Source organism: Rasamsonia byssochlamydoides (genome assembly GCF_041956645.1).
Source record: "Rasamsonia byssochlamydoides strain NRRL 3658 unplaced genomic scaffold VTN77scaffold_97, whole genome shotgun sequence".
Lineage (NCBI taxonomy): Eukaryota > Fungi > Ascomycota > Eurotiomycetes > Eurotiales > Trichocomaceae > Rasamsonia > Rasamsonia byssochlamydoides.
In genome coordinates, this window is record NW_027192480.1 from 1,192 (window position 1) to 26,797 (window position 25,606).

At 48.6% G+C, this 25,606-nt stretch overlaps 9 protein-coding genes across 9 annotated transcripts; 6 read left to right on the plus strand and 3 right to left on the minus strand.

Annotated features, from left to right (window-relative positions):
- Positions 1–1,274: 1,274 nt before the first annotated feature.
- VTN77DRAFT_9841 (uncharacterized protein) lies at positions 1,275–2,998 on the plus strand (the record flags this gene model as incomplete). Its single annotated transcript, XM_069426492.1, has 4 exons — positions 1,275–1,493; positions 1,551–2,184; positions 2,241–2,563; positions 2,624–2,998. The coding sequence occupies 4 exons, from the start codon at positions 1,275–1,277 to the stop codon at positions 2,996–2,998; spliced, it is 1,551 nt and encodes a 516-aa protein (XP_069273567.1).
- A 532-nt stretch (positions 2,999–3,530) lies between these two features.
- On the plus strand, positions 3,531–5,881 carry VTN77DRAFT_9842 (uncharacterized protein; the record flags this gene model as incomplete). Its single annotated transcript, XM_069426493.1, has 5 exons — positions 3,531–3,643; positions 3,698–3,811; positions 3,868–4,600; positions 4,653–4,904; positions 4,961–5,881. 5 exons carry the CDS (start codon positions 3,531–3,533, stop codon positions 5,879–5,881), a joined length of 2,133 nt encoding a protein of 710 aa, XP_069273568.1.
- Positions 5,882–7,393: 1,512 nt separating this feature from the next.
- On the plus strand, positions 7,394–8,423 carry VTN77DRAFT_9843 (uncharacterized protein; the record flags this gene model as incomplete). Its single annotated transcript, XM_069426494.1, has 2 exons — positions 7,394–7,641; positions 7,712–8,423. The coding sequence occupies 2 exons, from the start codon at positions 7,394–7,396 to the stop codon at positions 8,421–8,423; spliced, it is 960 nt and encodes a 319-aa protein (XP_069273569.1).
- Positions 8,424–9,001: 578 nt separating this feature from the next.
- VTN77DRAFT_9844 (uncharacterized protein) lies at positions 9,002–9,517 on the minus strand (the record flags this gene model as incomplete). Its single annotated transcript, XM_069426495.1, has 1 exon — positions 9,002–9,517. One exon carries the CDS (start codon positions 9,515–9,517, stop codon positions 9,002–9,004), a length of 516 nt encoding a protein of 171 aa, XP_069273570.1.
- Positions 9,518–10,162: 645 nt separating this feature from the next.
- Positions 10,163–12,053, minus strand: VTN77DRAFT_9845 (uncharacterized protein; the record flags this gene model as incomplete). Its single annotated transcript, XM_069426496.1, has 8 exons — positions 10,163–10,333; positions 10,388–10,575; positions 10,642–10,770; positions 10,839–11,015; positions 11,080–11,227; positions 11,514–11,590; positions 11,648–11,815; positions 11,864–12,053. 8 exons carry the CDS (start codon positions 12,051–12,053, stop codon positions 10,163–10,165), a joined length of 1,248 nt encoding a protein of 415 aa, XP_069273571.1.
- A 1,707-nt stretch (positions 12,054–13,760) lies between these two features.
- On the minus strand, positions 13,761–14,949 carry VTN77DRAFT_9846 (uncharacterized protein; the record flags this gene model as incomplete). Its single annotated transcript, XM_069426497.1, has 3 exons — positions 13,761–13,903; positions 13,976–14,351; positions 14,617–14,949. The coding sequence occupies 3 exons, from the start codon at positions 14,947–14,949 to the stop codon at positions 13,761–13,763; spliced, it is 852 nt and encodes a 283-aa protein (XP_069273572.1).
- Positions 14,950–15,726: 777 nt separating this feature from the next.
- VTN77DRAFT_9847 (uncharacterized protein) lies at positions 15,727–17,188 on the plus strand (the record flags this gene model as incomplete). The annotated part of the gene is made up of 4 exons (XM_069426498.1): positions 15,727–15,763; positions 15,830–16,069; positions 16,126–16,398; positions 16,464–17,188. 4 exons carry the CDS (start codon positions 15,727–15,729, stop codon positions 17,186–17,188), a joined length of 1,275 nt encoding a protein of 424 aa, XP_069273573.1.
- Positions 17,189–19,723: 2,535 nt separating this feature from the next.
- Positions 19,724–20,851, plus strand: VTN77DRAFT_9848 (uncharacterized protein; the record flags this gene model as incomplete). The annotated part of the gene is made up of 6 exons (XM_069426499.1): positions 19,724–19,941; positions 19,998–20,087; positions 20,139–20,239; positions 20,294–20,398; positions 20,460–20,635; positions 20,696–20,851. 6 exons carry the CDS (start codon positions 19,724–19,726, stop codon positions 20,849–20,851), a joined length of 846 nt encoding a protein of 281 aa, XP_069273574.1.
- Positions 20,852–23,033: 2,182 nt separating this feature from the next.
- VTN77DRAFT_9849 (uncharacterized protein) lies at positions 23,034–25,580 on the plus strand (the record flags this gene model as incomplete). Its single annotated transcript, XM_069426500.1, has 1 exon — positions 23,034–25,580. The coding sequence occupies one exon, from the start codon at positions 23,034–23,036 to the stop codon at positions 25,578–25,580; it is 2,547 nt and encodes an 848-aa protein (XP_069273575.1).
- Between the last annotated feature and the right edge of the window lie 26 nt (positions 25,581–25,606).

Sequence of the window (25,606 nt, forward strand, 5' to 3'; positions counted from 1 at the left end):
TGTGACGGCGCGGCCCAGAAGCCTGGTCAGGTGACTCGTTATCACGTGACTGTTCCGGATTAGGAAAGGGCCGGGTCGCCCTCGCTTCGATATATCACCTCCCTCACCCACAGTCCTGATTTCAATTTTCTCCTTCTTCCTTCCTCAGCTTCGAATTCTAGTAATATAGGCTACCAAATATGGATTTACTTCGTTTTTGACTGAGCCGTCACAATGACAAATACTGTTGGAGGGCTACCTCGATATCTAGTTCAAATCCACCAAGAAGTTGGCGTCATGGTACCTCTTCATGGCCGAATCTGCAACAAATACAGACTTCGAGGACCTGCAGTACTTTATGTTTCACACATAACTTAAAGATACACTATTTTGTCTCTGCAAAAAGCTAAGGGTACTCCATTGGAGGACTAAGCTGATAGGCAACATCGCGCAGCTTTCTAAGAAGCTGAGATTTACCACATATGGTGATTGGATCGGAAACGCTGGAGTAATTGCTTGTGGCGGAGTAATTTCGGAAGATTTTCGTACTACCAAGCAGCCTCAAGAGCTAGCCCAGATTTCTCCGCATTTTGACCCGCAATTGCAAAATCCACGGAGATGCAATTCTGCTGTGTAGCCATGACGGATACACGTGACCAGAGCCAATATGGTTTTTCTACAAAGATTAGTGACGAAACCGAAGGATGAAGGATGGACAAAGCTGGCAGCAATTATCGCAAATCTCCTGCAACAAATAATGATGATCGTCAGTCAAGCAAAAAATCCTTTGCTTCGTGACATCGGAGGAGGCGGACAAGGCACGTGCCTCATAGCCCTGACTCTCTAGGCCCTAAGCCCTTCTCGCTGCGGCACTACAGAGTACTCCATACACAAATAGGATCCACTGGAATTGTTCGTTGTGGAGGTGGCGTGAAAGTGATATTTTATTACTAATAGCATGGATATTATCCACTCCTCGGTGAGTGCGGAACGGAAACCGAACTTTTTACTTGGGCTGCGGAACGGGCTTCCGCGCATCCGCAACGCTTCCCCTCTCTGCTGCAGATGCAATCATGCTGAGGCGTCTGCAAAGCAACGGAAAGTCCACCGCGATGAAACAGGCTAGGACCAATCGTGGAAATGATGCCCCCTACCGAGGCGGTCGTCATGCATGCCGACCGGTGGCAGCCGGTCAACGACGAGGGAATATTTATCTTCGAAAATCTATCTTCGAACATCGACACCGACCAGAATTTTGATGGTGCAGAAGGATCCTTCTGATCATTTTGCCCATCATGGCGTATGAAGCTGTCGCCTTCACCGTTTTATCCATCCTGGTTGTCCTCTATCGCTATCTCAACCAGACCGATATACCGAAGATCAAAGGACTCCCCGAAGTCCCCGGAGTACCGATCTTCGGTAACCTGATCCAACTCGGAGACCGTCATGCGAAAGTTGCGGCGCAATGGGCTAAGAAATATGGCCCTGTCTTCCAAGTTCGCATGGGCAACAAGGTAATGTCGTCTGCGAACGGTTTTCCTGGCCGAGCTCGACTGCTGACACAAATCCAGAGGATCGTTTTCGTGAACAGTTTCGACGCGGTCAAGCAACTTTGGATCAAAGACCAATCGGCCCTCATCTCTCGACCGACTTACCACACCTTCCACAGCGTCGTTTCCAGTTCTCAGGGCTTTACCATTGGTACCTCACCATGGGATGAATCTTGCAAGCGGAGGCGCAAGGCTGCCGCAACAGCCCTCAACAAGCCCGCAGTGCAGTCTTATATGCCTATCATTGATCTCGAGTCGACAGCAAGTATCCGAGAACTCCTGATGGACAGCGAGGGTGGGACTAAAGACATCAACCCTATCCCTTACTTTCAACGGTTTGCTCTCAACACCAGTCTCACGCTGAATTATGGGATTCGCATTGAGGGAAATATCAATGACGAATTGCTCCGGGAGATTGTTGCGGTGGAACGTGGTGTGTCCAACTTCAGAAGCACGAGCAACAATTGGCAAGATTACATCCCCCTGCTTCGGATATTCCCCAGGATGAACAAGGAGGCCGAGGAATTCCGGATTCGCAGAGATCGGTATCTGGAACTTCTCTTGAATATGCTCAAGGAGAAGATTGCGAACGGGACTGATAAACCGTGTATCACGGGCAACATTCTCAAAGACCCAGAGGCCAAGCTCAATGATGGTAAGTTCATTGCGAAGGATTCGGTTGATCGCCGGCTAACCAATTTCTCTCCCCAGCTGAGATCAAGTCGCTCTGCTTGACGATGGTGTCGGCCGGTCTCGACACTGTTCCCGGAAACCTCGTCATGGGATTGGCGTACCTTGCGTCAGAGGATGGTCAGAGAATCCAGAAGAAAGCTTATGAGGAAATCATGAAGGTCTATCCCAACAACGATGCATGGGAGAAGTGTCTTGTCGAAGAGAAAGTGCCGTACATCACTGCTTTGGTCAAGGAAGTTCTCCGGTTCTGGACCGTTATCCCGATTTGTCTCCCGAGAAAGAGTGTGAAGGACATCAGGTGGGGCGATGCAGTCATCCCGGCCGGTACCACCTTTTTCATGGTAAGTTTGATTCCATGTTGTCGAGAAGAAATTTGACTGACGTATGTTTTACTCCTTCAGAATGCCTGGGCGGCCGACTATGATGAGGATCACTTCGACCAACCCGACAAATTCATCCCAGAGCGCTACCTCGACAACCCAGAGGGCTCCGGCACACCACACTACGGCTATGGCGCGGGCTCACGGATGTGCGCTGGATCGCATCTCGCGAACAGGGAGCTCTACACAGCATTCATCCGCCTCATCACTGCCTTCACGATTCACGAGGCCAAGGATCCCGCCGATCGCCCTATTCTCGATGCACTGGAGTGCAATGCCATTCCTACTGCGTTAACCACCGAGCCTAAGCCTTTCAAAGTCGGGTTCAAGGCCAGAGACCCAGTGCTCTTGCAGAAATGGATTGCAGAAAGCGAGGAACGGACCAAGGATCTGTGATCGATCGCTTTGGGATGCTTGGAATTGGAAGACAGGTTGCTAGGCGGACATGGTGTACTTGGTGCTGTAAAATTCGAAGACTGTCACGGTAGATTCTATATATATTTTACGCAGCAACAACCACGTTTGTATACACTTGTCGCGACTTGTCTCTAAATTGCTTAGTTGATCCTCTTGCTATAGTTATGTACTGCTTGGTTCTGCTATAATGAAATGGCGTTTGTCTTCCCAGGCGGTGCTTCTGGATCGCCGTTCCCTTCTTGGGCGGTTGGAGGGACAACGATACAATCAATCGGCAATAAATCGGCAATAGGGTATGTCCGGCACAATGAATGGATGGACAGATTAGTAAAATCCGGCGCAATTGATCCATGGTTCCAACATTGTGCCTCCTACCGACCTGGGTTAGTTGGGGAGATTAGATTTGTGCCCCGGGCAATCAGCCCCGCATGAGGCGTTAGTTAACCGCACAAGCCCCGGATTCCCCCAAGTGACCGCCCTTCCACTCTTCCTCACCAACATAATCCCCGACATGACCTCGCCATCGCCAGAAACCGTAGAGCAACAGCCGACTAAACCTGCGGAATGGAGTAATAATGTGGTGCCTGAAAAAAGAAAACGGAGCAAATATATCGCCAAAGCATGGTAAGTCAATGGTCGATTATCATGGACAATAACAAAAGAATAACGTTAGACAAGCAACGAATGCAAACGACGTAAGATCCGGTGCAATGGCCAGCAACCATGCCAGCGCTGCGGGCGGCAGATGGTTCAGTGTATATACGCAGTGGATAGCAGTGTCCATGACAGCCAGTAAGTCGGAGAGAATGATCCTAGCTCGATGAAAGAAGAGGCTGAAACTGCTACAGAAATATTGAGCAATTGCTCCGCCAGGTCCAATCCCTGCAGGAACAGGTGAATACGCTTTCTGGCACCGTGAGCATCCTGGCGGCGCGAGATGCAGCGTGGTTTAGTAAGAGGACTTCTCGGCCTACTACCGAGCCTTTTCAACTGCCGATAGCCAGCACAGAACGAGAGAAGTCATCTTCGACCCCGAAGCTATCTTTTCACGGTCCCACTACGTCGTCTTTCAGTTTTGGAATCGCCAGGCAGAGCTTACAGACCAGAGGAATCACCGAAGTCCCAGAGCTTGGCGATGAAGGCGACGTCACGCAAGAACCCTCTCCCATGCCTTCTCCTTCCCTATCTCCTCACCCGTTCGAATATCAGCAATCGATCGACCCCCTCTGGGCAATCAGCAAGGAAGAAGCGCTCCGATTATGTCACGTGTACGAGGAAGAGATGGGGGTAATGTACCCAGTCCTCGAGCTTGAACAGACCATGAGCCACGTCAATATACTGTACACGCATATCCGGACACCGTCGCTGTCCCGGTCCTCTCCTAAAATTGCATATAACCCAGACACACTCGACAATGACGATATCAGTATCCTGAAATTGGTATTCGCCTGCGCGTTGACCGCTGAGGAGAGTGGCCACAGTGAGCTAGGAATGAGGATCTTCAACAGTGTCAGAGACGTTGCCAATGATTCTATGTGGAGGCCGTCTGACATCAAAAGGGCGATATTCCTAACGCTCATGGTAAGTTACATATCCCTTCTTGTAGACAGCATGACTAACGGCGGCCCGGCAGTCTATCTTTTTCTTCCAGATCGACGAGGAAACGCTTGCCTGGCGAACGATCGGTACCGTTGTACGCATGTGCTTGGAGATGGGCTTGCACAGAAGAGAAACCTTCACACGGCCTGCTATCATTTCTTTTGGCCGAGAGAGAGTCCTCAAACTCTTCTGGTCCGTTTATACCCTTGATATGCGATGGAGCATCGGCACTGGAATGCCATTCCATCTAGACTACAGTGATATCGATCCCTCGCTTCCCCAGCCGGTAAGTTGCTAAGGTCACGTAGATGTCTCACGCAAGCCTCGCTCACGTCAGTGCAGGCCGGAGTGCCCTACTTGACGGCCATGATTGGCTACAGTCGGATTGCAGAAAAAGTTTGGAAGTTCATCGCCAGTTCAAGCAGCAGCAACGAAGTCAAAAAGGATGAGATGGCCTATCTGGATTGGCAGGTCCTCCAATGGGCCAAGTCGATTCCCGATTCTCTCAAACTGGTGGAACCTTACTCGAGACAGGATCCAACAAAAGACAATCCCAACCGCGGCATCCGACGTCTCCAGTCCTTACTCTATCTCCGTGCAAATATGATGCGGATGCTCATCTACCGGCCTGTCTTACACACAGCTGCGCAGATGGCGCGGAACCCTGCCGAGTCCGCGACGGTCGTGGAAATCGCCAAGGATACGATACAGTTCATTACGCACCTAGACAAGACGTCCGACATTTATCAACTCCAGCAGGTTGCCTTCAACTGGTTTCTCGTCTCTGCTCTCGCGGTTTTGTTTCTGGCCGTTGCTCATGCCCCAGCTCAATTCAACAGCCAGTGCAAGGATGAGTTCTACATGGCGCTGGAGCTCGTCAAAGGCTTCTCAATGAAATCCTACATCTCACAACGTTTGTGGAAATCGATCAGAAGTCTCAGACGTCTTGCCCCTCAGATGGGCCTTCAGAAAGGTCGCCGTACAACCACCGACTGTAACCCTGGCACAAATGGCCAACCAGTCCATGACTCCATGGCCATCAATTCGCAAGAGCCGGTTCATAATCCAAGCCCCCAGGACGAGTTTCTCCTGGATGGAACGCAAATGAGCCGTGAACTCATGGACTGGTTTGAAGCAATGGGCGAGTCAGGCAACTCGACGGACGTCCCGGGCTCGTTTAACGTGGAATCGTGGGGGCCGGGTGAGAGTTACATGGTTGGCTATGGTAGTGAACTTGCTAGTATACTTAAGGACTGTTTTTAGCCCGTGGCGAGTCGTATTCTAGCTCAATATAAATCCGTACCGCAGGGCGGTGTAAGCAACCTACATACTCTGCTGGAAAAATCAAAGGCTGGCAAGAAACTTCGCGTCACGCGACCACCGCGCAGGGAGGAACTTGTTCCGCGCGTATATTAGACCTCTTATCATGAGGAATGAGCTGGTGCAGAAATTCGTTGCAACTTGCCAGTCGTAGCCAGGCGGGTGGGGTATGCGGCGTTTTTCCCCAGATCACCCCGGTTGCATTGTCCCGCACAATCGCAGAATCATCAGCTCTCCAATCCGCGCCTGGTCTGTCTTCCTCGGAACATCCGGAATGCATACACTTGGCTATGCATGCAAGCAAAGGAAAGGCGCTGAAGGCTCAGCAGTGCATGTAGATATAATACTTGCGGAATTTCCTCCGGAAGGACATATCGCCTCACGCTCATGACGTTGTAGTATAAGCTGCTTGAAGTAAGGACCTAGATATTATTAGGACAGTCATTGAAAAGTTCGTAACGAATTCACGGGACCTGGGTCAAGTGATATTTCTTTGTTTCAGCCCATCTTCGAACTCTGCTGGTTTTTCTTCTAGTCGTCAGAAATGGAAGTTCCGCAGAGGGGATGTCCACATATACTCGATAAGTAGATAGCAAAGTAGCACACTCACTCTATTGATCTGAAGCAGGAGGCTAAAAATGACTTCAATGATTGCACCCAGGATTATCTCAAGCGCGCAACCTCCTGCTGTTACTGCCGGTACGAGAACAATTTCGATGGTCACGTGAGGTCCATGTGACCAGGGGAATCGCGGAAGATTTCACGAACGTGTAGCATGGACAGGAGGATGTTGACAACAATCCAACCGGCCTGTTCCTTGTCTCTCTCTCTCTCTCTCTCTCTCTCTTTTTTTTTTTGTCTTTCCTTCGGTGGCAATTTAATGCTCTTCGTACTAATGTTAGATCTCCAAAATATATAATTTGCTCGTGAAGCTAATCCAGCTTGTGTTGTTCGTGTTCAGCGCTATGTGAAATGGATAATTGAGGGCAATGAAATCAATAACACAAAGGACGAACAGCTCAATAGATGATCTCCTGCGCACGACGTATATTGCTATACTGGTAGTCAGCATATAAGCATGCTGCAGATAAGGTAAAACGAGGATGGAGAGTGGAGAAGCTTAGTTTCGACGGGTCAACTTCCGACCAATGAAACGAGCTCCATCAGTGGACACCTGCAGATTGCTGACAGTGGGGATTCCATTCTTGGAATAGCGCCGATCTGAGGATACCAATTCTGGCCGGCATCATTATCACTCCGAAGGACTATACGGCATTTCAAAATTCCCCCGACTCCTATCGACGATGAAATATTGTCCTAGAGAGAAAGAAAAACGTATAAAAGCAGTATGGGTTGCCATTTCATATCTGCATCTTACAATACTTCACTTCGGGAGACCTCCAGAAACCCTGTTCGCTCGTTCTTCATATCCTGGATAGCAATCTTGTGATCGGCATGGGAAACATTATTTCGTTAATTCGTTCTCGCTTTCCGCCACCGCCAACGCTCACTGAGAATAATATCCCCCCTCTCAATGGCCGGGTGTTCATCGTCACCGGTGGTTATTCAGGTTGCGGCCTTGAACTGGCCAAGATGCTTTTCCGCGCCGGCGGCAAGGTCTACATCGCAGGTCGCTCCAAGCAGAAGGCAGAAGCAGCAATGAGGGAGATCCTTGACTGTTCTCCTGTGCGTGTTGACGATGTGTCGAAAAAAGACAGAGGAAAGAACCTCGTTTTTCTTCACCTTGATCTGGCCGATCTGCGAACCATCAAGGATTCTGCCAAAGAGTTTCTCCAAAGAAGACAGATTGGACATCATCTGGCACAATGCGGGAGTCATGGTTCCTCCACCGGATAGTGTGACGGCGCAAGGATTCGAAATGCAGCTGGGAGTGAATGCGCTGGGACCATGGCTATTTCAGCATTTCTTGACACCACTTTGTCTGAAGACCGCTGCACGAGAAGATGTCCCCAAATTCGCCACGCGAGTCATCTTCGTCACCTCGAATGCCCACAATGGAAGCCCTACGCCCGACGGGGTCAACTGGGGGGATCTCAACCTGTCCACGTCCAAGAAGGTCGGCGTAGCTTGGAATCTGAAACGCTATGGGCAGAGCAAAGCCATGAACGTGATGCATGCCCACGAACTGGCGAGGAGATACGCAAGCCAGGGCTTAGTCGCCCTTTCTGTCCACCCAGGGGCCCTCAAATCAAACCTTCAGCAGAATCTCCCCTGGTGGCTGGACGCGATTTTTGCACCGACAAGACACCACCCGAGATATGGTGCACTGTCCGAGTTGTACGCCGGTTTCAACTCCGAAGTTGACACGACCATGGTAGAAGACGGTGGAAGGAACGGCGGATATGTGCTGCCGTGGGGACGGTTTGGGGAATGTGCAAGCCATGTATACGAAGGTCTGACGGAAAGGAATACAGGTGAGAGATTGTGGAAGATGTGTGAGGAGATGTTGAGAGAGTATATGTGACTGTATCTACTTTCATCGAGACTGCAAATGTTCTCAATGTGTATCAAAAGAGAGGTGCACTAATCATCAAGGAGTAGTTAATAAAATGCAGGTTTCGTAGGTTAAAGTCGAAGTAGAGTGAAGACCTGAAATCTATCAACCCAGGCCTGAAATGAGCTCAACACAACGTGCCTTCTTTATTTTGCTTTCTGTAAACATCCTAAACTCGCCGTTGTATCCGTAGCATCATCTTTGTCACTGCACAGACCAATTTTGATTTTTACCGAAGCCTTAGCACCGTGGAAAAAAAAAAGTCTGGCATTATGGAGTGCGTAGCAAGACGAGGACCGTCGAACAGAAGCTTCAAGCATTAATCACACTGAGTACAATGGTCACTCCTGTCTAGCTGAATTGTTTTTGGAAATATTTTTCTCGCAAGATATAGAGTAATGAAGCGGCCCGCTGTTTATGATAGGAAGTAATCCACCCGAGGCAACCGTTGGAGTACAACTCCCCATGACCAGAAGTTCTAACACAAGGTAGACGTTGTTTGGGAAAATTCATAACTCCTGTGACCTTCACTACTTTCAACCCCAAATCTAGAACGCAATATACGTGGTCAAAGAGTCAAGTTTGCTTTCAAGCTCTTTTGCCGCCTGTTGGAGCTTCGTATCCGGATTCTCACTGCCGATGAGACTGGTTGGCAAGACGTATATAATTTCTGTCCCTCTGCCTCCATCCAACTCCTTCAAAAGTATCTCAACAGGCACATGAAGCCCAGTGTCCAAGTCGCGTTCGAGCATTTTGATTGCGATGAACGGGTTTCCAAGAAGCACTCGCTTGATCTTCAGTCCACTTCCAACATTAAACAGCCGCATCCATTGACCATGGTCGAACTCGTGAAATTGAATGAACCCAGAAGGGCCGGAATGTGTCTCGAAATACTCCGTAAAGTTATCCTTGCTCGTGCTGCTGCTGGGTTTAAGAGCATCTGGATTCGCAGGCCCTTTGATCTGAATTTCTTTGTTGAGGCGCTCGAGGACAACATCATACGAGGTTCTAGTCGTACGTGTCACGCGTTTGCAAGAGAAATCGCTAACTCGTCTCTGTGCCATTATTCTTTCTGTAGGTCAAAAATTCTGAAATTAACTATTGTAGCTGGTCGGGCATGAATAGAGACACAGCTGAGTATTTGTTGTTTCGATGGGAGATGTAGATATGTAAGGCATTGTTGTCGCTGCTTAAATAGTTGTCGATATTTTGGCTCTATTACGTGCTTTTGGCTCAATGGATCTGAGCTAATGGACAGCAGAACTTCAGGAATTCCGGGCCAAAAGACACCCGCAATAGCCGAGCATGTAATTATGAAGTGACGAACCTTATTATAAATTGACTTAACGTTTAAGGTTGGGAATTCAAAGTGGGCAAGATGATGATAAATCAATCAAACTCGGATATTACCGTGGTTCCACCTGATTGCCGATCATGCATTCTCGGAAACAGGGAATTGTCGCCTGTCGGGTGAACGGGCCAAGGATCCTTCTGTCAGTCCCTTTGAGCGTTTAGACCAAACATGGGGCATATTGTAAACAGATTAGTAAACTACCGTCTCCTTCCCACGGTGCAGAATGACGAAAGCGGTCTATATGGGCGCTGAGGCAGCAGTCATGGTGTATGCCTTTCCAAACTACCTCAATGGGATGAAAGGTAGATAGCAGTCTATTGTATGACTGTACTTCTTGAGATCCAGATCCTCTCTCTCAGTTTCCTGCAGCATTTTCTTCATGGTCCACAGCTTCTACTCCATCTTTGTCCTGCTTAATCGCTGGACTCTCCACATCGTGCACGGCCGTTTCTGATGAATCGAAAAAATGAACAATAACATCTTCCCCAAACTTGCCATTGATCTCCTCGAGTGATAGTCCCTTGGTCTGACGAGACCTGTCAGTCGGCTTTAAAAGTGCACTGCACTAATTGTTACATACCTCAGGACACCAGAAATACAAGATGAGGATATTGACAAACGTCAAGCAAATGAAGATGATATAATACTTCCACTTGATGTTTGCCAGGGCCGTTGGAGCGGCTTCGACGTAGACAAGGGTAGATAGAAATGTGCCAAAGAGCGACCACGCAACTCCTTGCGAACGGATATGTGTCGGGAATATTTCACCTAAGAGAATTATTATCATAGGCTTCCACTAATTCGTGGCCTCTGCTTCTCAAATGGGATGCTTACTGCAATAGACATAGCCCACCACGTCAATTCCACCTCCGTAGAAAGTGATAAAACAGAAGGAGAAGAACAGTCCTATCGAGAGGCCAGCACGATTTGTGGTCCCGGCGAAACTTGCAATCATGGCTGTTTCTAGACAGACAGAAAGCATGCAGCCAGTTAGTCCGGTAACTAGACAAGAAGTCAGTTCTGCTATTTACGGTGCATCAAGTCAACAGGAATCATCGTCTTACGAAAAAGAGGTTTTCTGCCAATCTTGTCCAAAAGCAAGGCACCCCCTAGATTGGAAAGAGTCGCGACAGTGACATAAGCCGCTCCAAGAATCAAGGGGATGCCCCCTGTAAGTCCGAGATTTTGGTACTGTGAGACGATGTATACTAGGAGAGTCAGTCAGCTTGGCGAAGAAAGGCCCATATCGTCCAAGACAACGAGCAAACGTACTGTAAATCACCTGAGCGCCCGTTGACTGGGCTGCATATTGTATGAAAAATCCCATCCACATCCGTTTACGGTAGGATGTCTTGGTGAATAGTTGCTGATTCCCCCCTTGAGACCAAGCAATGGCATCTGCCTGAACTTGCTGGACCATCTGATAGAATTCTTAGCGGGCATAGCTTTCACTATATTCGCTGCTGTGGTCTCTATGAAGCTTGGATATAATTTCCCAAGCTTCATCGCTTCGATCTCTAGTCAATACTGAAACCACCTGTCAGCCTCGCCGTCTACCACAAGATAAGGAATTACTCACGCCACCGTGGAGATTCTGGGATCCAAGGGCTACACAGCAGCAAGCACAGCGGAGGAAGACAAGACAAGGCGATTGGGAACCGCCATTGAAACGAGAGATTGGGAGAATAATATGTCCCCACGCCTACCCAACCCGCAATCGCATATCCCAGAACAATCCAGGTACCGTGCTGTCCGACCAGAAAACCTCGTGCCTTCGGTGGGGCTATTCATTACATTAGCAACTCGACACTCGAACTGGAAGTCTGTTCGAGCGACTGACAGATTTCGGCCTGGTAGATTGGTATGAGAACCACCATCATCCCAATCCCCCAACCGGCAATGAATCGAGTCACCAAGAACATGGCCATGTTGACCGAGCCCGCTTCCAACGCACCGCCGACGATGTTTACCACAGAAGCAAGATACATCGTCTCCTTCCGGCCTCTGGCTTCACACATCTAGCCCACGGTGAGGGCTCCAAACATGGCCCCCGCACAGTAAAGGCCGTTGATGGCCCCCGTGATCGCATTCGCTCGCGACGCATTGTTGTTTAGGTCAAGGTAGGAAAGGAAGCCTGGCTGGCCCAGAGTGTTTGAAATGACAGAAAAGCCGTACCCGAAGGTGAAACTGCCAAACGTCAAGACTAGGATAATTCGGAGATTGTAGAGCGTGTATGCTCTCGCCATTGTGTCTCAATGCTGACATTGACCGTCTTCACACATGTTCAGAACTTTCACGAGGTATTTCAGTTGGGGACGTCGCGGGTGAAATAGAACGTAGCTAGACCGGCAAGAACCATCTGCAGCTATGATGGGCTATGGATTAAGGGGAGAAAGAAGAGCCGAGAAGAGTACATCAACACTGTGGACGCGGGTTAACTGTTATTCATCTCCACTTCCCCACATATTGGCCCTCTGAGAAATCCGGGGATACATGAGAAGAGCTGTCAGCTATCATAACCGATGGTTTCAGTTTATTGCGCGCAGCTTCTCGGTTTTATTTAACTAGCTTCAGGTGATTGAGTTTCCTAAAGAATGAACCGGACTTGCATCGACGACTCATCCACCCAGGCAGGCAGATCCCGGCAGCGCTCGTCCATTGCTTGCCAGGCATGTCATAACCGCCGGGTGAAGTGCAATGCCGCTCAGAGGGGTCTACCATGCACAAACTGCGAGAGGAGAAACAGAGATCGTCGCTTAATTGGTCTAGGGCGAAACCACAGGACATCAGCAGATAATGCGACTGGTTGGGCACGAAGTCTAAGGCCTCCAACTGATGAACACACATCAACCGACGCAGCTCCTCACTTGGTGAGCGCAGGTCCGAGAGCATAGAATATCGGCAATTCACGGAGCCAGGAGAGAGGTCAGCCTTCGAATGAGAGGCCCGAAACACTCTACGCGAAGATGCTCGAAAATGCTGGACCTGCAGACAGTGGAAGAGACCTCGTACGGACCGGTGGACAAGTCATGTGTCTGGGAGAGACTTTCAATTTTGACATATTTACTCCATCATGGTAATTTGGGGTCTCGCCACGTATGGAAACTCTATTACCCGTTACCGGTTGATATTAAAAGAAGAGCAATGAACCAGCACAAGGACGACTATGACGCAGTCCTAAACACCCTTCGGGCACAAGGAGCCTTCACTTGTCATCGCGGTCTGTATGTCGGGAGCTGTATGGAGTCTACTTCAGTACGTCCATCATCACTACCCGATTCTGAACCGAGAAGAATTTTGCGCGTCGATACGCTGACTCAATAAACCCTCCATCTTATCTCCTTCTGCAGTCTGTTCTTCTAATGGCTGTCGGACATTGCGATATTGAAATTCTAAAAGAAGCGGGATTCAAATATAGATAACAAGCATGACTTACTCTCTTTAAACGGGCAAAAGCAGTGTACGATGCCGATTATGAATCAGACAAGTCACGATGGTGCAGGCAATTTTCCTCATGAGCTTGAACCAAGAGACTAACAATTCCCAGCCCAGCGGTGGTGGATTTTCGCAGTGAGCTTCTAGTCGTATGTACATGCAACAGTCCCAGTTCGACGATGCAAGTACGCAATTCCGTGTTCGGGACACTCAATCATGTCCATCCCGCTCAATTACCCGACGGACTGGGACGAAGTAATCGGCGATGACGTGTGGATGGAATCCGATTTCAATATCATGGTAGATTCTTCACTGGTAAATACATCTGCAGCGTAATGGCGATCATCTCGACATGTTATTCATGCTCTATAGTAAAACCAAAGATGCTATTTCGGGTCTTCAATCCGATTTCCTGTGTAAATTCTAAGCTTGTTATACCTTTAATCTTTGAGGCTACTCAAGCCTGCTAGAAAAATGCTTCAACGCTCACGAAATGCAAATTGTGTTTAGTGGAGTTGCTACTCCACCCGGGAAGTTGAGCGGGTGCTGGTGAAGAAGAAGCTCCAGCGACGATGTCTCTTGCAAACCTCAGCGAGTCCCTCGAGGTCGAACATCTCACCAAGAGGCATACCGAACAAAGAAATGAGATTGTCGTGGAGGGCTTTCCTGCGTCAGTCTGGTTTTCCCGGTTTGGCCATAAAATCTGAAACAAAGAATATATTCATTGAATAACAAACGACATTTCTCGTCTTTTTCCGGCCAAGCCTCGAAGACATTTGCATCGCCACCCACCGCGGCAAATGATGGTCCCATAACCATGCGACGGGTTCCTCGTTTCCCACGAGCCCGGCCCGTTCTGTTCCTTGAGAGGTACCCTTAATCCGTTGCTGGAGCGACGCTTCGTTGTGCCATTTTACAAACCCAGAACGGATCAAGAGGATAACGCCGTGACGAAACTCAGTGCCTTGAGCAACAGCGACAGCTGCCAGGTCTTGTACAGAGATCTCAATGGTACTTTCTGGGCGAGTAGTTGACGCCGTTTGATTCGGTCCAGGAGAGATAGTCGAGGAGGATGCCGCGGCCGACGATGCCTCCACGTTGGGACTATCCTGAGACAGTTAGCCAATAGTCATTTCATGACAGAAGACTCTTGCTAAAAAGATAAATTTACGATCAATTCTGTTCCTTGTGCTGTTCTTGTTTTATCTGATATCAGAAGACTTCACTCCGTTATAATACAGTCCAGTCGGCTGATGCGCCCAATGCCCTATCAAACAAAAATCTTATGTTAGCTTTCGTATGCACTTATCACACGCTCTGACGACTAAAACATGCGGAATCCGTCCCAGTGACTTCCTCTCTGCGTACTCATACTGATCTCATCGTCATGTCCTTCTTAATCGGGAAGCGGGAAAATGCGATGCTCTGGTCGCGGGCGATTGGAATGCGGCGTGGGGCAATTGTTAACGGCCAATTGATGGCTACACTGATACCAAGTTGTATCTCACTTTTGGCTTCGAGCACGACCTCTGGAGTCAGAAGGTTTAATGTGCCGAGTTCGTCGGGTTTTCCTGAATCTGAATCCCATAGACCCCGAGTGCAGCCATGGGGCATTCCAGCAGCGACAGGGAGAGCTCGGTAGGCTGGCAAGACTTCTTGTTGCTTGCTCTCAACTCTATTCGCAATTTGGGATGATTCATAAGCCATATCTGGTCTCCAGTATTGTAGTCTGTTGGGTTTATATAAAATTGCGGTTCTCTTTCAGCATATGTCTCGAATATCTCAAGTATTCGATAAATTATTAATACAGGTGCAGTAAATCTCTTATCATCACTTCAGATGATAAGCTTCTCATAGGCTCCACGTTTAACAGAAGTATATTCGGCTATTGCTTGTAATGAGGCCAGCACATACTGCAGCCCTGGAGTACGGCTTATACCGGCTTATACTACCCGATCCGGTTAGGATATACCAGACTACGCCGAGTGGGACTATACCACGAATGGTAGGTCCCTGCCGAGTGCCCGGACCTCCTCGGAGTCCCGGAGGCCCCACATTTAAACACACTAGCGTCGATGACAGAACCTAAAATGCCTACTATAAAAAAGAGTTCTTCTAGGCAACTTCAATCATACAGCACTCTTTACCGGCGTTGATACTGCACTGGAGACAATTACACTAGTAGAATTGAACTATGGGTCGATACAGACACAGCAGCCACCCAGAGAGATCTGTGCGCTCTCTGCAGACTCCGCTGATGGGCGTGGTTACGTAGGCAATGCTCAGGCCCGCCAAGCTCTCTGGACGCGCAATGCGTGGCTGCTGCCAGCCAATAGGATATTCTTGATTTCTCAGCATATAGAAATACTGAGCCTTGGATCTCTGGATCTTAGTAAGCACGTGTATATAAGAAAAAATCTCATGAATGGTAGAAACTTTATTGTTAGTGATTTCTGGAGCCGTTGAGGAGTTTGTCGGTTCAGGATGCTTTCTGTAATTGCGTTCGGGGTCTTCTTTCTTGGTATGCGTACCATCGACAACTTTCTTCCCCAGCCTGTATCATGAGGGTTGATAATTCACATTCCAGGTCTGCTTTCTACACTCTTTTCCCTGGCAAAAGCGGATTCTGTCCCAGCCTCGGTGTTTATTCTTCCTCTAGACAACAATTCGGGGAACTATACGTTCGCGCTCAACATTCCAGAGAATTCGGAAGATGTTTACTTTCATCTCTCGGGCCCGGCCAGCTATTCCTGGATAGCTGTGGGAACTGGGACGGAGATGAAGGACTCGCTGATGTTTATCGTCTACTCAAACGCGCAAGGAGATGGTCAGCATGTCATGTCTTTGCTCTGTCTGTTTCTCGCTAAACAGGAATCTACATAGGTGTGACCGTTAGCCCTCGACTTGCTACTGGCGAAACGGAACCTGTCTTCTCGTCCTCGCTCGATGTGACTGAACTTCCCGGCACGGGCCTGTCGGATAATACCATGACTGTCAATGCGCGTTGCTCCAACTGTCAGCGGTGGAAGACCGGTTCTCTAGACCTGAATTCTACTGCTCAGCCATGGATCTACGCGCTGGGACCACATTCTGGAAACAGTGTGACCCTCAAAAGCGATTCAAAGACGGCCAGTATCGAACGGCATTCAGAATATGGTCGGTCATTCCTTATGCATTCCTTTCTGTTGCCTCGAGGCTAACAGATTACACCCCATCAACAGGAAGATTCAGCATGGACATGGTTCTCGCAACAGGAGGCTCAGGGGGTCTTCCCACGTCGTTTACAACCGCCGTCGGATCAGCTGAGATTGGACAGCCGCATCATGACAGCAACTGGCCCAGCATTATCCATGCCCTCGCCATTTGCGGTGCCTTTGTGCTTCTCATGCCTGCCGGGGTCATCTTCCTTCGCGTCTTCCCAGCGAGCGTGCGTTGGCACTGGGTCAATCAATCCCTAGCATCGATACTGGCGATCGTCGGGGGGCTTATCGGTATATACCTGAGCACGATGTTCACGAAGTCAGAATCATTCGATTCCACACATCAGGTCATTGGACTCATCTGTGTTGCGGCTGTGTTTGTACAGTGGGGCTTGGGATTCTGGCATCATCGGCTCTTTAAGATCACTCGGCAACCGACGAAATATGGTCCGATCCATCGGTATTTCGGTCAAATCATCATCGTACTCGCCGTGGTGAACGGTGGCATCGGTCTCACATGGTCTTATGCATCTACCCGTGTCATTGTCGGCTATATAATCGTGGTTGTCGTTATTGGTGTTCCTGTCATTGCTGCTGTTGCGTGGAAGAGATGGACTTCGCGAGAAGCCAAGCCCGAGCCAGGACTGATGAGTGAAGGGTTTCCTGGACAATATCAAGCTGGCTATGATTCGAATATTGATCTGGTCCAATATTCTGAGCAGCAATATCACGATCGTGTACAATGAGAATGCTAGGAAGGAACACTAGGAGAGTTTGTACTATTCTGCTGATTTTTTTTGTTTTGTTTTATTACAGTTTTAATTTCTTGTTTTCTCTTTGAAGAAGCGTCGAGTCGTCATGTATGTACATAACAGAAGGGTTTTGGTTTGAATCTAAAGCTTGTTCTAAGGTTCAGCAACAGGGTTGTTCTTCTTAGGAGACATGTTACCAGAGCTTTGGAATCAGATTTGTGGAAAATCAGCATGAAATGTTATTTGAGACTACTTCGAATAAAAAGCAGCGATCAATATACTCCTTCCATCAATATGAGTTCTACGTTGACTTTTTCCAAGACCGGCCCGCTCTCCCTCAGTTGGCGCAGGAGTCGATCTTTCATTACGCATAACTAGCCACCTGAGAATGAGTATTATATTGACTGCTTCTGTAGCGGCAAGAAGGATTTGCTGGCATACCAAGCCGATTCAAGAAGCCGAAGTCAGGGTCAAGCAATTAAAGTGAAGTGGCTGTCTGCGACTGACGACTTGCTACTAATATGAGAAGAGAACTTGCTAATATGAGGCCAGAATCAAGCGAGGGAATTCTCAATACTTGTGTTCCTAAAGCTCAACACCAAGGCCTAGATAGGACCGCTAGAATTCGAGGATATCCAACGTTTTAGATCTGGTTTGAAGTCTTATGTGACTACCAGAAGCCTTTCTCAACACCGGTATGGACTCTTCCAGTGTCTATGTTGTTGCTGACAGTTATTTCAGCTAGCTAATTCACTTATCTGCTATGGAAAAGCTCAATCTTCGAATCAATTCATAGCATGACACGTGAATGATATCCCCAGAAATGGTTTCCCACATACAGCCCCTCGGGGCGATCCCCGGCCCTTCCGCGCACTACGTTACAAAAGCAAAAGCATCACAAATTGACAAACAATGGCGCACTCCGCTGTATGCGTTTGTTCGCGCTCAGCCCCATTCATCCTCGAATCGAACCTGTCGTGAGGAAAAGTATATTTTCGCAAGAACATTGCTATTGTCACAATAATAATTTCCAATAATAGTTATAATTATAGGCTACTTAAAAAGTTTATAGGGATTTCTGCTCTTCACATATGAAGAGAAAAATGAAGTAGTATTTATTTAATAAGGTCTTTCATAATAAATTACTATTTAATAAACTGGGTTTTGTAGGTTAGAGTAGTAAAAAATCAAGGGACACTGTATGTCTGCCTCAGTAACTCACGAGAAGTGAAAGAGGTCTGAGCGCCAACAAGACCTATGCATACCACAATTGAGAATATGCAGCAAATTCCTCAAGTTTGAGGATAACTGCCATAACTGGCAGACACAATGCCGGCTGGCAGTGGCAGCTGTCTCCATTGCACTCTGCGATTGGCCTGCTGGTGTAGATCATCTGGCCAGGCATAACGCCAGAAGTGGCTAATATTAGATGATATCGGCCCATCGATGTCGTGACAAGCTTGTGGGGACCGCGGATGATCCAGTCATCAAAGCTTTAGTCTCGAACAATCCTGAGGTATCAAACCTAGACAAGTATGCTGTGTATTCGGTACTCTACAATCTGTTGGCTGGCTGAAGCCCAGAGAATCCTAGCCGGGGTAATAACCTCAGATCATGCATAAGCGAGCTATCACCCCTCCTCCGTGTACGCATATCACTATTGCTTATTGTCCCCAATATTGTGCTTTATAATTTTGTGACCTTGGTTTATAAGGCGTTGATCTGTAACGTTCATACTGAGTTCCATTCCACGTGGCTGTACTGCTATCATAGAAAGGTTGAGGATTCTGATAATATCCAGGCGCATTCCAGGCTATACACCCTCCTAACTCGCAATATCTGTATCATCAACAAAGTATCATGACTTCAAGGCATGTTATCTTCATCTTCCTGAATTTACGTCCCCTCTTGCGACATGTCCATGCTGATTTGGGAGCGCCCTAAGCACAACCTACTAAACTTTCTTCATTATAGTCTTGCCACTATCAACGCATTGCTGATCACACCTACCTATATGCCTGTAGCCTTGTACAGCATAATAGAGTCCAGGGATGATTGTACAGATAGAGCCGGGATGGCAGTCTGGTCTGCCTATTCACTAACTTCAACTTACACCCTCTCACAAAGATGAGAAAGACTTGAGTGTACAGGCCAATGAAATCCTTGATGGCTGGCGCAATAGAACTCATGGCCATCCTTGGAGAACCTTCTGGCCTTGTATAATCCCAAAAGTAGTGCTGCTCAGCCTAAGTAGATTCATGTGATCATGTTTATCAAAACAAACCTCATCATAGTCACTATTGTCGTCATTGATCGACAGCATTTTCTTTGTCAATAATATTGAACCTACGGATGCAAGGAAGTAATGGAGCGCTTATATAGTCGGATTGTGTCCCTCTGGCCTGTAGCTTTCTCCAAACACAGATATTCGAGTTCCAAATCCCTATCCTCACTGGACCTGTGCACTTTGAAATTCAAGTTTCTTGCATCGACTCCTCATCCTTATAATACATCTCTCCAGTATCAACCATGGCGGACGTCGAAAAAAGTGCAGGCCAGAACAACGGCGAGAACACGGCCAACAACTATGACTTGACAACCAACGACAACCGGGATGAAGCCCTCGAGAGGATTAGGGCGACAGGGAGCCTGTCCATATCCCCCGAACTCTTTGAGAAGATTTATCTCTCTCCCAAGAATACGGTCAAGGGCGACCTGAGGGCGATTCTCGGTAACCCTACACCTCTGTGAGTTCTCTGCCGCCGTCTATCGATGACATGCTGACAGTCTGGTCTGTATATAGGGGCCTTGCCGGGTTTCTCTTGAGCCTGAGTCCTCTCTCCACTGAGCTCCTGGGTTGGCGAGGCGCTGGCGGTGGCGGTGCTGCTACTGTGTTAGTATATTCCTTATGAGTTGAACAGACACGAAGCTGAAACAGCAACAGTGGGGTCTTCTACTTCTCCGGTGGACTCCTTTTGACGATTTCGGCTGTCCTTGAGTTCATCCTCGGAAACACTTTCATATTCGTGGTGTTTGGCTCATACGGTTGGTTACACGTCGTTCAAAAAGGTGAATGTCCTACTGATGAATGAGTAACAGGTGCATTCTTCCTTTCCCTCGCCGCAACGTTGACGCCAGCCTACGGTGCTTCTACCGCGTACGACCCTACCGACCCTTTGAATCCGGGATTTCACGCATCATTCGGTATGGGACTCCCATAATCGAATTCTGCCCTTGATTTAAGCTAACCAGAGTCCCTGTCAAGCCTTCTACTTCCTCTTCATCGGACTTCTTACCTTCTTCTTCTTCCTGGCCAGTCTCAGAACGAATGTCGCTTTTGTGACCATCCTGTTCACTCTCACGATTGGGTTCGAGGCTCTGGCTGGGGCATATTGGCAGCTCGCGAACGGGAACGCTCATCTTGCGAACAGGCTGCAGATTGTGAGTCGGTCCTTGTCATATAAGTAGTTGCTATTCAGACATCTACTAACGATACTACAGACCGGAGGAGCTTTCACGTTTGTCACGATCCTCGCCGGCTGGTATCTCATATTGGTACAGATTCTGGCAGCTGTTGACTTCCCACTCGCTCTTCCTGTTGGGGACCTGAGCCACATCATCAAGGGGAGAAGTGACAAGGGAGAGAAGGCGCAATAAATGACCCCAGGACTGGAAGAGCTAACCGACAAACGACACACTGATATTGGATGACAATGATGATGAACGAATGAATGCTTGATGGATGAATTAGTATGACTCTTAGGGAACATAGTAGGTCAGCCATGGATGGATGGTTTGCTGTTTTCCTTAACATGTTAGCTTCAATACTTACTAATAACACTCACACTCTTTGTTTTGAACTCTTTAGAAATTTTGAGTAGACAACTCCTAACCATTAAAAAAGCTCATCCCTTATAATCGAAATAGGACATAAAATAGAGATATATATTGGTAACCCAGCTGCTAATAGTAGGTATTATAGACGATGCTGTGGGGAAATACTTTGAGCTTATCAATATCTTTGTCCTAAATAATGTGTTATTTTTTTTTTAAAAAAAAAAGGCGTCATCACTACGTCGAAAACAGGTTTGTATATTCAGTGTCTGGTTATGATTAGGAATTCTCTATATAGTTTCAGCATCAACCCCCCATGATTCTAGTCATTCAGCACGATGTATAAGATTTTGAAGGAGACGAAGAGCAATTTTCCCTCTATCCCGCTCAATCACGGCCCTTTAGCTGAAACATCTTCCTTTCCCTCAGGGAAAAGCCGTAGGCAGGTATAACCTACATGATGTGACTCGGGCTGTCGCCGAAGCCGCTCTTCGGCTGAGTCGGCCTGCGTCCGCTTGCCTCCTTCATCGCCTGTTGTACTCCATACTCCGTATCTTGTTCGGCGTCTTCTCCGGATGCTGATTTCCGCCAACCCCGCTCGTGATCGCCGATTCTGTCGTCTTGCATTCCTGGGGGGTGATCGGCATGCACCAATGCAGTAGTTTGTGACGAGACGGGGCGTGCTAATTGGTGCCGCAATCGCAGGCGCGTTGGAAATGCGGGGGAGATGTCCGCTATGTGAGCTCCAAGTATGCCGTGGTGCAGCGATTGCCATTAACCGAGAAGCTGGAACAAGAGACAATATTACGCAATACTGGCTCCATGAAGCCAAGGAAACGAATATTTATATTTCCGTTATATATTCTCCAAATTCTTCGGTTGATGTAAACTTGTAACTGCAGCAGCAGTTCTGTGATCTAATATAAAGCTTAGTAGGACACTTCTTAGAACCATGATAATCTAAGAATTGGTTTTGACAAGGTTGAGTATAAGCCCAATGCTTATCAGATCCATGATTTATAGTTCGGTCTGAACAAGGCTCATGGCTAAACCTAATTATATCTGCTGAAGTAATTCCATGTATTGTCCGGTTAGGAGCCTTTTGACGGCATAATCAACCACCACAATTCTTCTGCAAATATTGCTTTTTGAAGCTATACATTACCTTTCGGGGAGAATACCGGTTTAGATAGAAAAAGAAATAAAGGCGATAGTCCGCGAAGAGCCCCGCACTGTGTGAAGAATGGATTGGCAAGAACGGACAGGCATATCTCAAAGGATGATCCGATTAAAATGGAGTCCAACTATCTGGTTGCAACTTGTACAACTCATCCCATTACCCCAAAAGGAAACTTATGAACCCCCGGAACATGATTTAATGGGGCACCCACGATTCTATTGGACTAATCCTAAGAATTTTATGTCACCCAACTGCGCAATTATTAATCCCATCATAGCTTATTTTGATCAGTTTAAGGCAAAGCACATGGATTTGCTGGCAGTAACAGCGTGAGAACTAAAAGTCACCAGTATACCTTTTAGGAAATATGTTTCTCCAAGACCCACCTTCTCAGCACCTCTGGTCAACACGTCAATGCCGATAGAACCGAAGAGATTAACTAACACATATCAGGAAACGGCGATGCAATATTAGTAATGTTTGTCTCTGTCACATACGGAATTGACTCCGTATGCGACTCGTTCTGCCAAAATTATATCCGATCAAGCATGGCATTCCTTTCAGCGTCAAAGCCAGTCCTAAAACCACTGACTAATGCCTCTACAGTTCTATCTTAGTCTGCAGTGGCCCCAGATATCACTTACCTATCCCGAAAAGCATCCACCCAGAAAATTATCAAGCAGGATTACCCCGCAATGACATCGGTATCAGGTACCACAAGCCAGATACTTGTTCAACGATCGGCGACCTGCAGCAGACAATATATAATCCCCAGAAGATGCTTCACCAGGTCACTTTCATGTGGAGACAGTAACGGCTTGGTAAATGCTCATCATGAATCTTCTCGTCGCTCTCCTACTTATTTTGTTACCGTGCTTAGGCCAGCCGAACGAGGGGTCTATCTTCACTCCACGCATAAGCTCAGGCTATGGCAATTGGTCTGCCGCATATAAAAAGGCCCGTGAATTTGTCTGTCAGCTAACGCTGACCGAGAAGGTCAATCTTACCACACAAGTCGGCACGGGCCAGACTGTAGGCTACGACATTGGTATCATCCCTCGACTGAACTTTCGAGGGTTCGCGGCCGATGACTCGCCCAGTGGAGTCAGAGGAAGCGATTATTCCTCCGCCTTTCCCTCAGGACTCAATCTGGCTATGTCCTGGGATAGAGAACTGATCTATGCTCAGTCCTATGCCAACGGAGCCGAACACAAGGGCAAAGGCGTGAACATCGTCTATGCCCCCGTAGCTGGTCCTCTCGGGCGAGCGCCTGAGGGTGGACGTATTTTCGAGAGTTACTCACCAGATCCGTATCTCTCGGGGATTGCCTTCGGGACATCGATTGCAGGCATGCAGGCCGCCGGCGTGATCGCGGTTGGGAAACACTTCATCCTCTACGAGCAGGAACATTTCCGGCAAGTCATCGAATGGAACTCGTACGGCTTGGGGCCCAACATCACGGAGCCTTACTCATCGAATTGTGACGACCGGACTTTCCACGAACTGTATCTCTTCCCGTGGTACGACGCTGTCCACAGCGGCATGGCCGGGGTGATGTGTTCCTACAACCAGGTCAACAATACCCAGGCCTGTCAGCACAATCACCTGTTGAACGACATTCTGAAGGGCGAGCTCGGCTTCCAGGGGTTTGTGACCAGCGACGACGGGTCCCAGCATTCCGGCGTTATCTCTGCGCTGGCAGGAATGGACATGACGATTCTGGGGGAGACATCTCCAAATGGAATCGCCGGGCTGGGGATATCATTCTGGGGACCCAACCTCACGATGGCCGTCCTCAATGGGAGTGTCCCTGAATGGCGGCTTGACGATATGGCTACGAGGATTATGGCCGCGTATTACTACCTCGGGCAGGACCAAGACTTCCCAGCACTCAGCTTTGCCGCAGGAAATCCTGCGACGTACGGATACGAGTACCCCCAAGCGCAGCTGGATTACACGCAGATCAACTGGCACATCGACGTCCGTCAGAACCATTCTCAGATCATCCGCGCGGTGGGAGCCAACTCGGTGGTGCTGCTGAAGAACAGCAATGGCACGCTCCCTCTCCGCAAACCCAGACAGATTGCCGTCATCGGTGAGGATGCCGGTCCTTCCCCCTACGGGCCCAACGGTTGCACCGATCGAGGTTGCGATAATGGCACGCTCGCGATGGGCTGGGGAAGTGGGAGCACCAATTTCCCGTATTTGGTCGACCCCTTGGCGGCAATTCAGCAGCGCGCGATACAAGACGGTACCGAAGTGCAGTATGTTCTGGATAATTTCGCCACGTCGCAGATCGACCAAGTCGCTTCGCAGGCCACCGTGTGTCTTGTATTCATCAACGCAGACAGCGGAGAAGGCTACATCGAGGTCGGCGGGAACTACGGTGACAGGAACAATCTAACTGCATGGCTTGGTGGAGATGCTCTGGTGCAAGAGGTCGCTGGCAACTGCAGCCAGACGATGGTCATCATCCATGCGCCAGGTCCCATCCTCATGGAGGGCTGGATCGATCATCCCAACGTGACCGCGGTGCTCTTCGCCGGTCTTCCGGGTCAAGAAAGCGGAAATTCGCTTGTCGACGTTCTGTACGGCGACGTTAATCCATCCGGCAAACTTCCTTGGACCGTGGGCAAGACTCGCCAGGACTATGGGACGGACGTGCTATACGAGCCCAACGGTCCAGTGCCGCAGATCGACTTCTCGGAAGGCCTCTTCATTGACTATCGCTGGTTCGACAAGCACGGCATCGAGCCTCGATTTGAATTCGGCTTTGGGTTGAGTTACACGACGTTTGACTATCAGGACCTGCGCATTGAGACTCTGTCAGCCTCTCCACCAGCAACCACTGCGTCGGCAGGCCTGTATCCCACCACCGTCAATCCTTCAGTGTGTCCGACCACCAGCCTCAATCCGTCGGACTACACGTTTCCATCGACGATCAGCTCGCTGACGAATTATATCTACCCGTACATCTCTCCCAATGCCACCATTGCAACCGCCACTGGTACACCTACTGCAACTATTATCCCGGAGGCTGCAGGTCCTCAGGGCGGAAACCCGGCATTATATGACGTGCTGTACCGGGTGACGGTGACCCTGCAGAATAACGGAACTGTTGCCGGGCAGGAGGTCGCTCAGCTCTATCTGGACCTGGGCAATGGGGAGCCCATTCGCCAACTTCGGGGGTTTAACAAGACGTTCTTGCAAGCGGGTGAGACACGCGATGTCACGTTCGACCTCCGACGGAGAGATGTCGCGATATGGGATGTCGTCAAGCAGGACTGGGTTGAAGTCAAGAAACTTGGGTCGAGAATTGGTGTTTATGTTGGAGCGAGCTCGAGAGATTTGCGCCTGACGGGCGAGATCTGAGCGAGACTAGGCCTCAGTACAATACC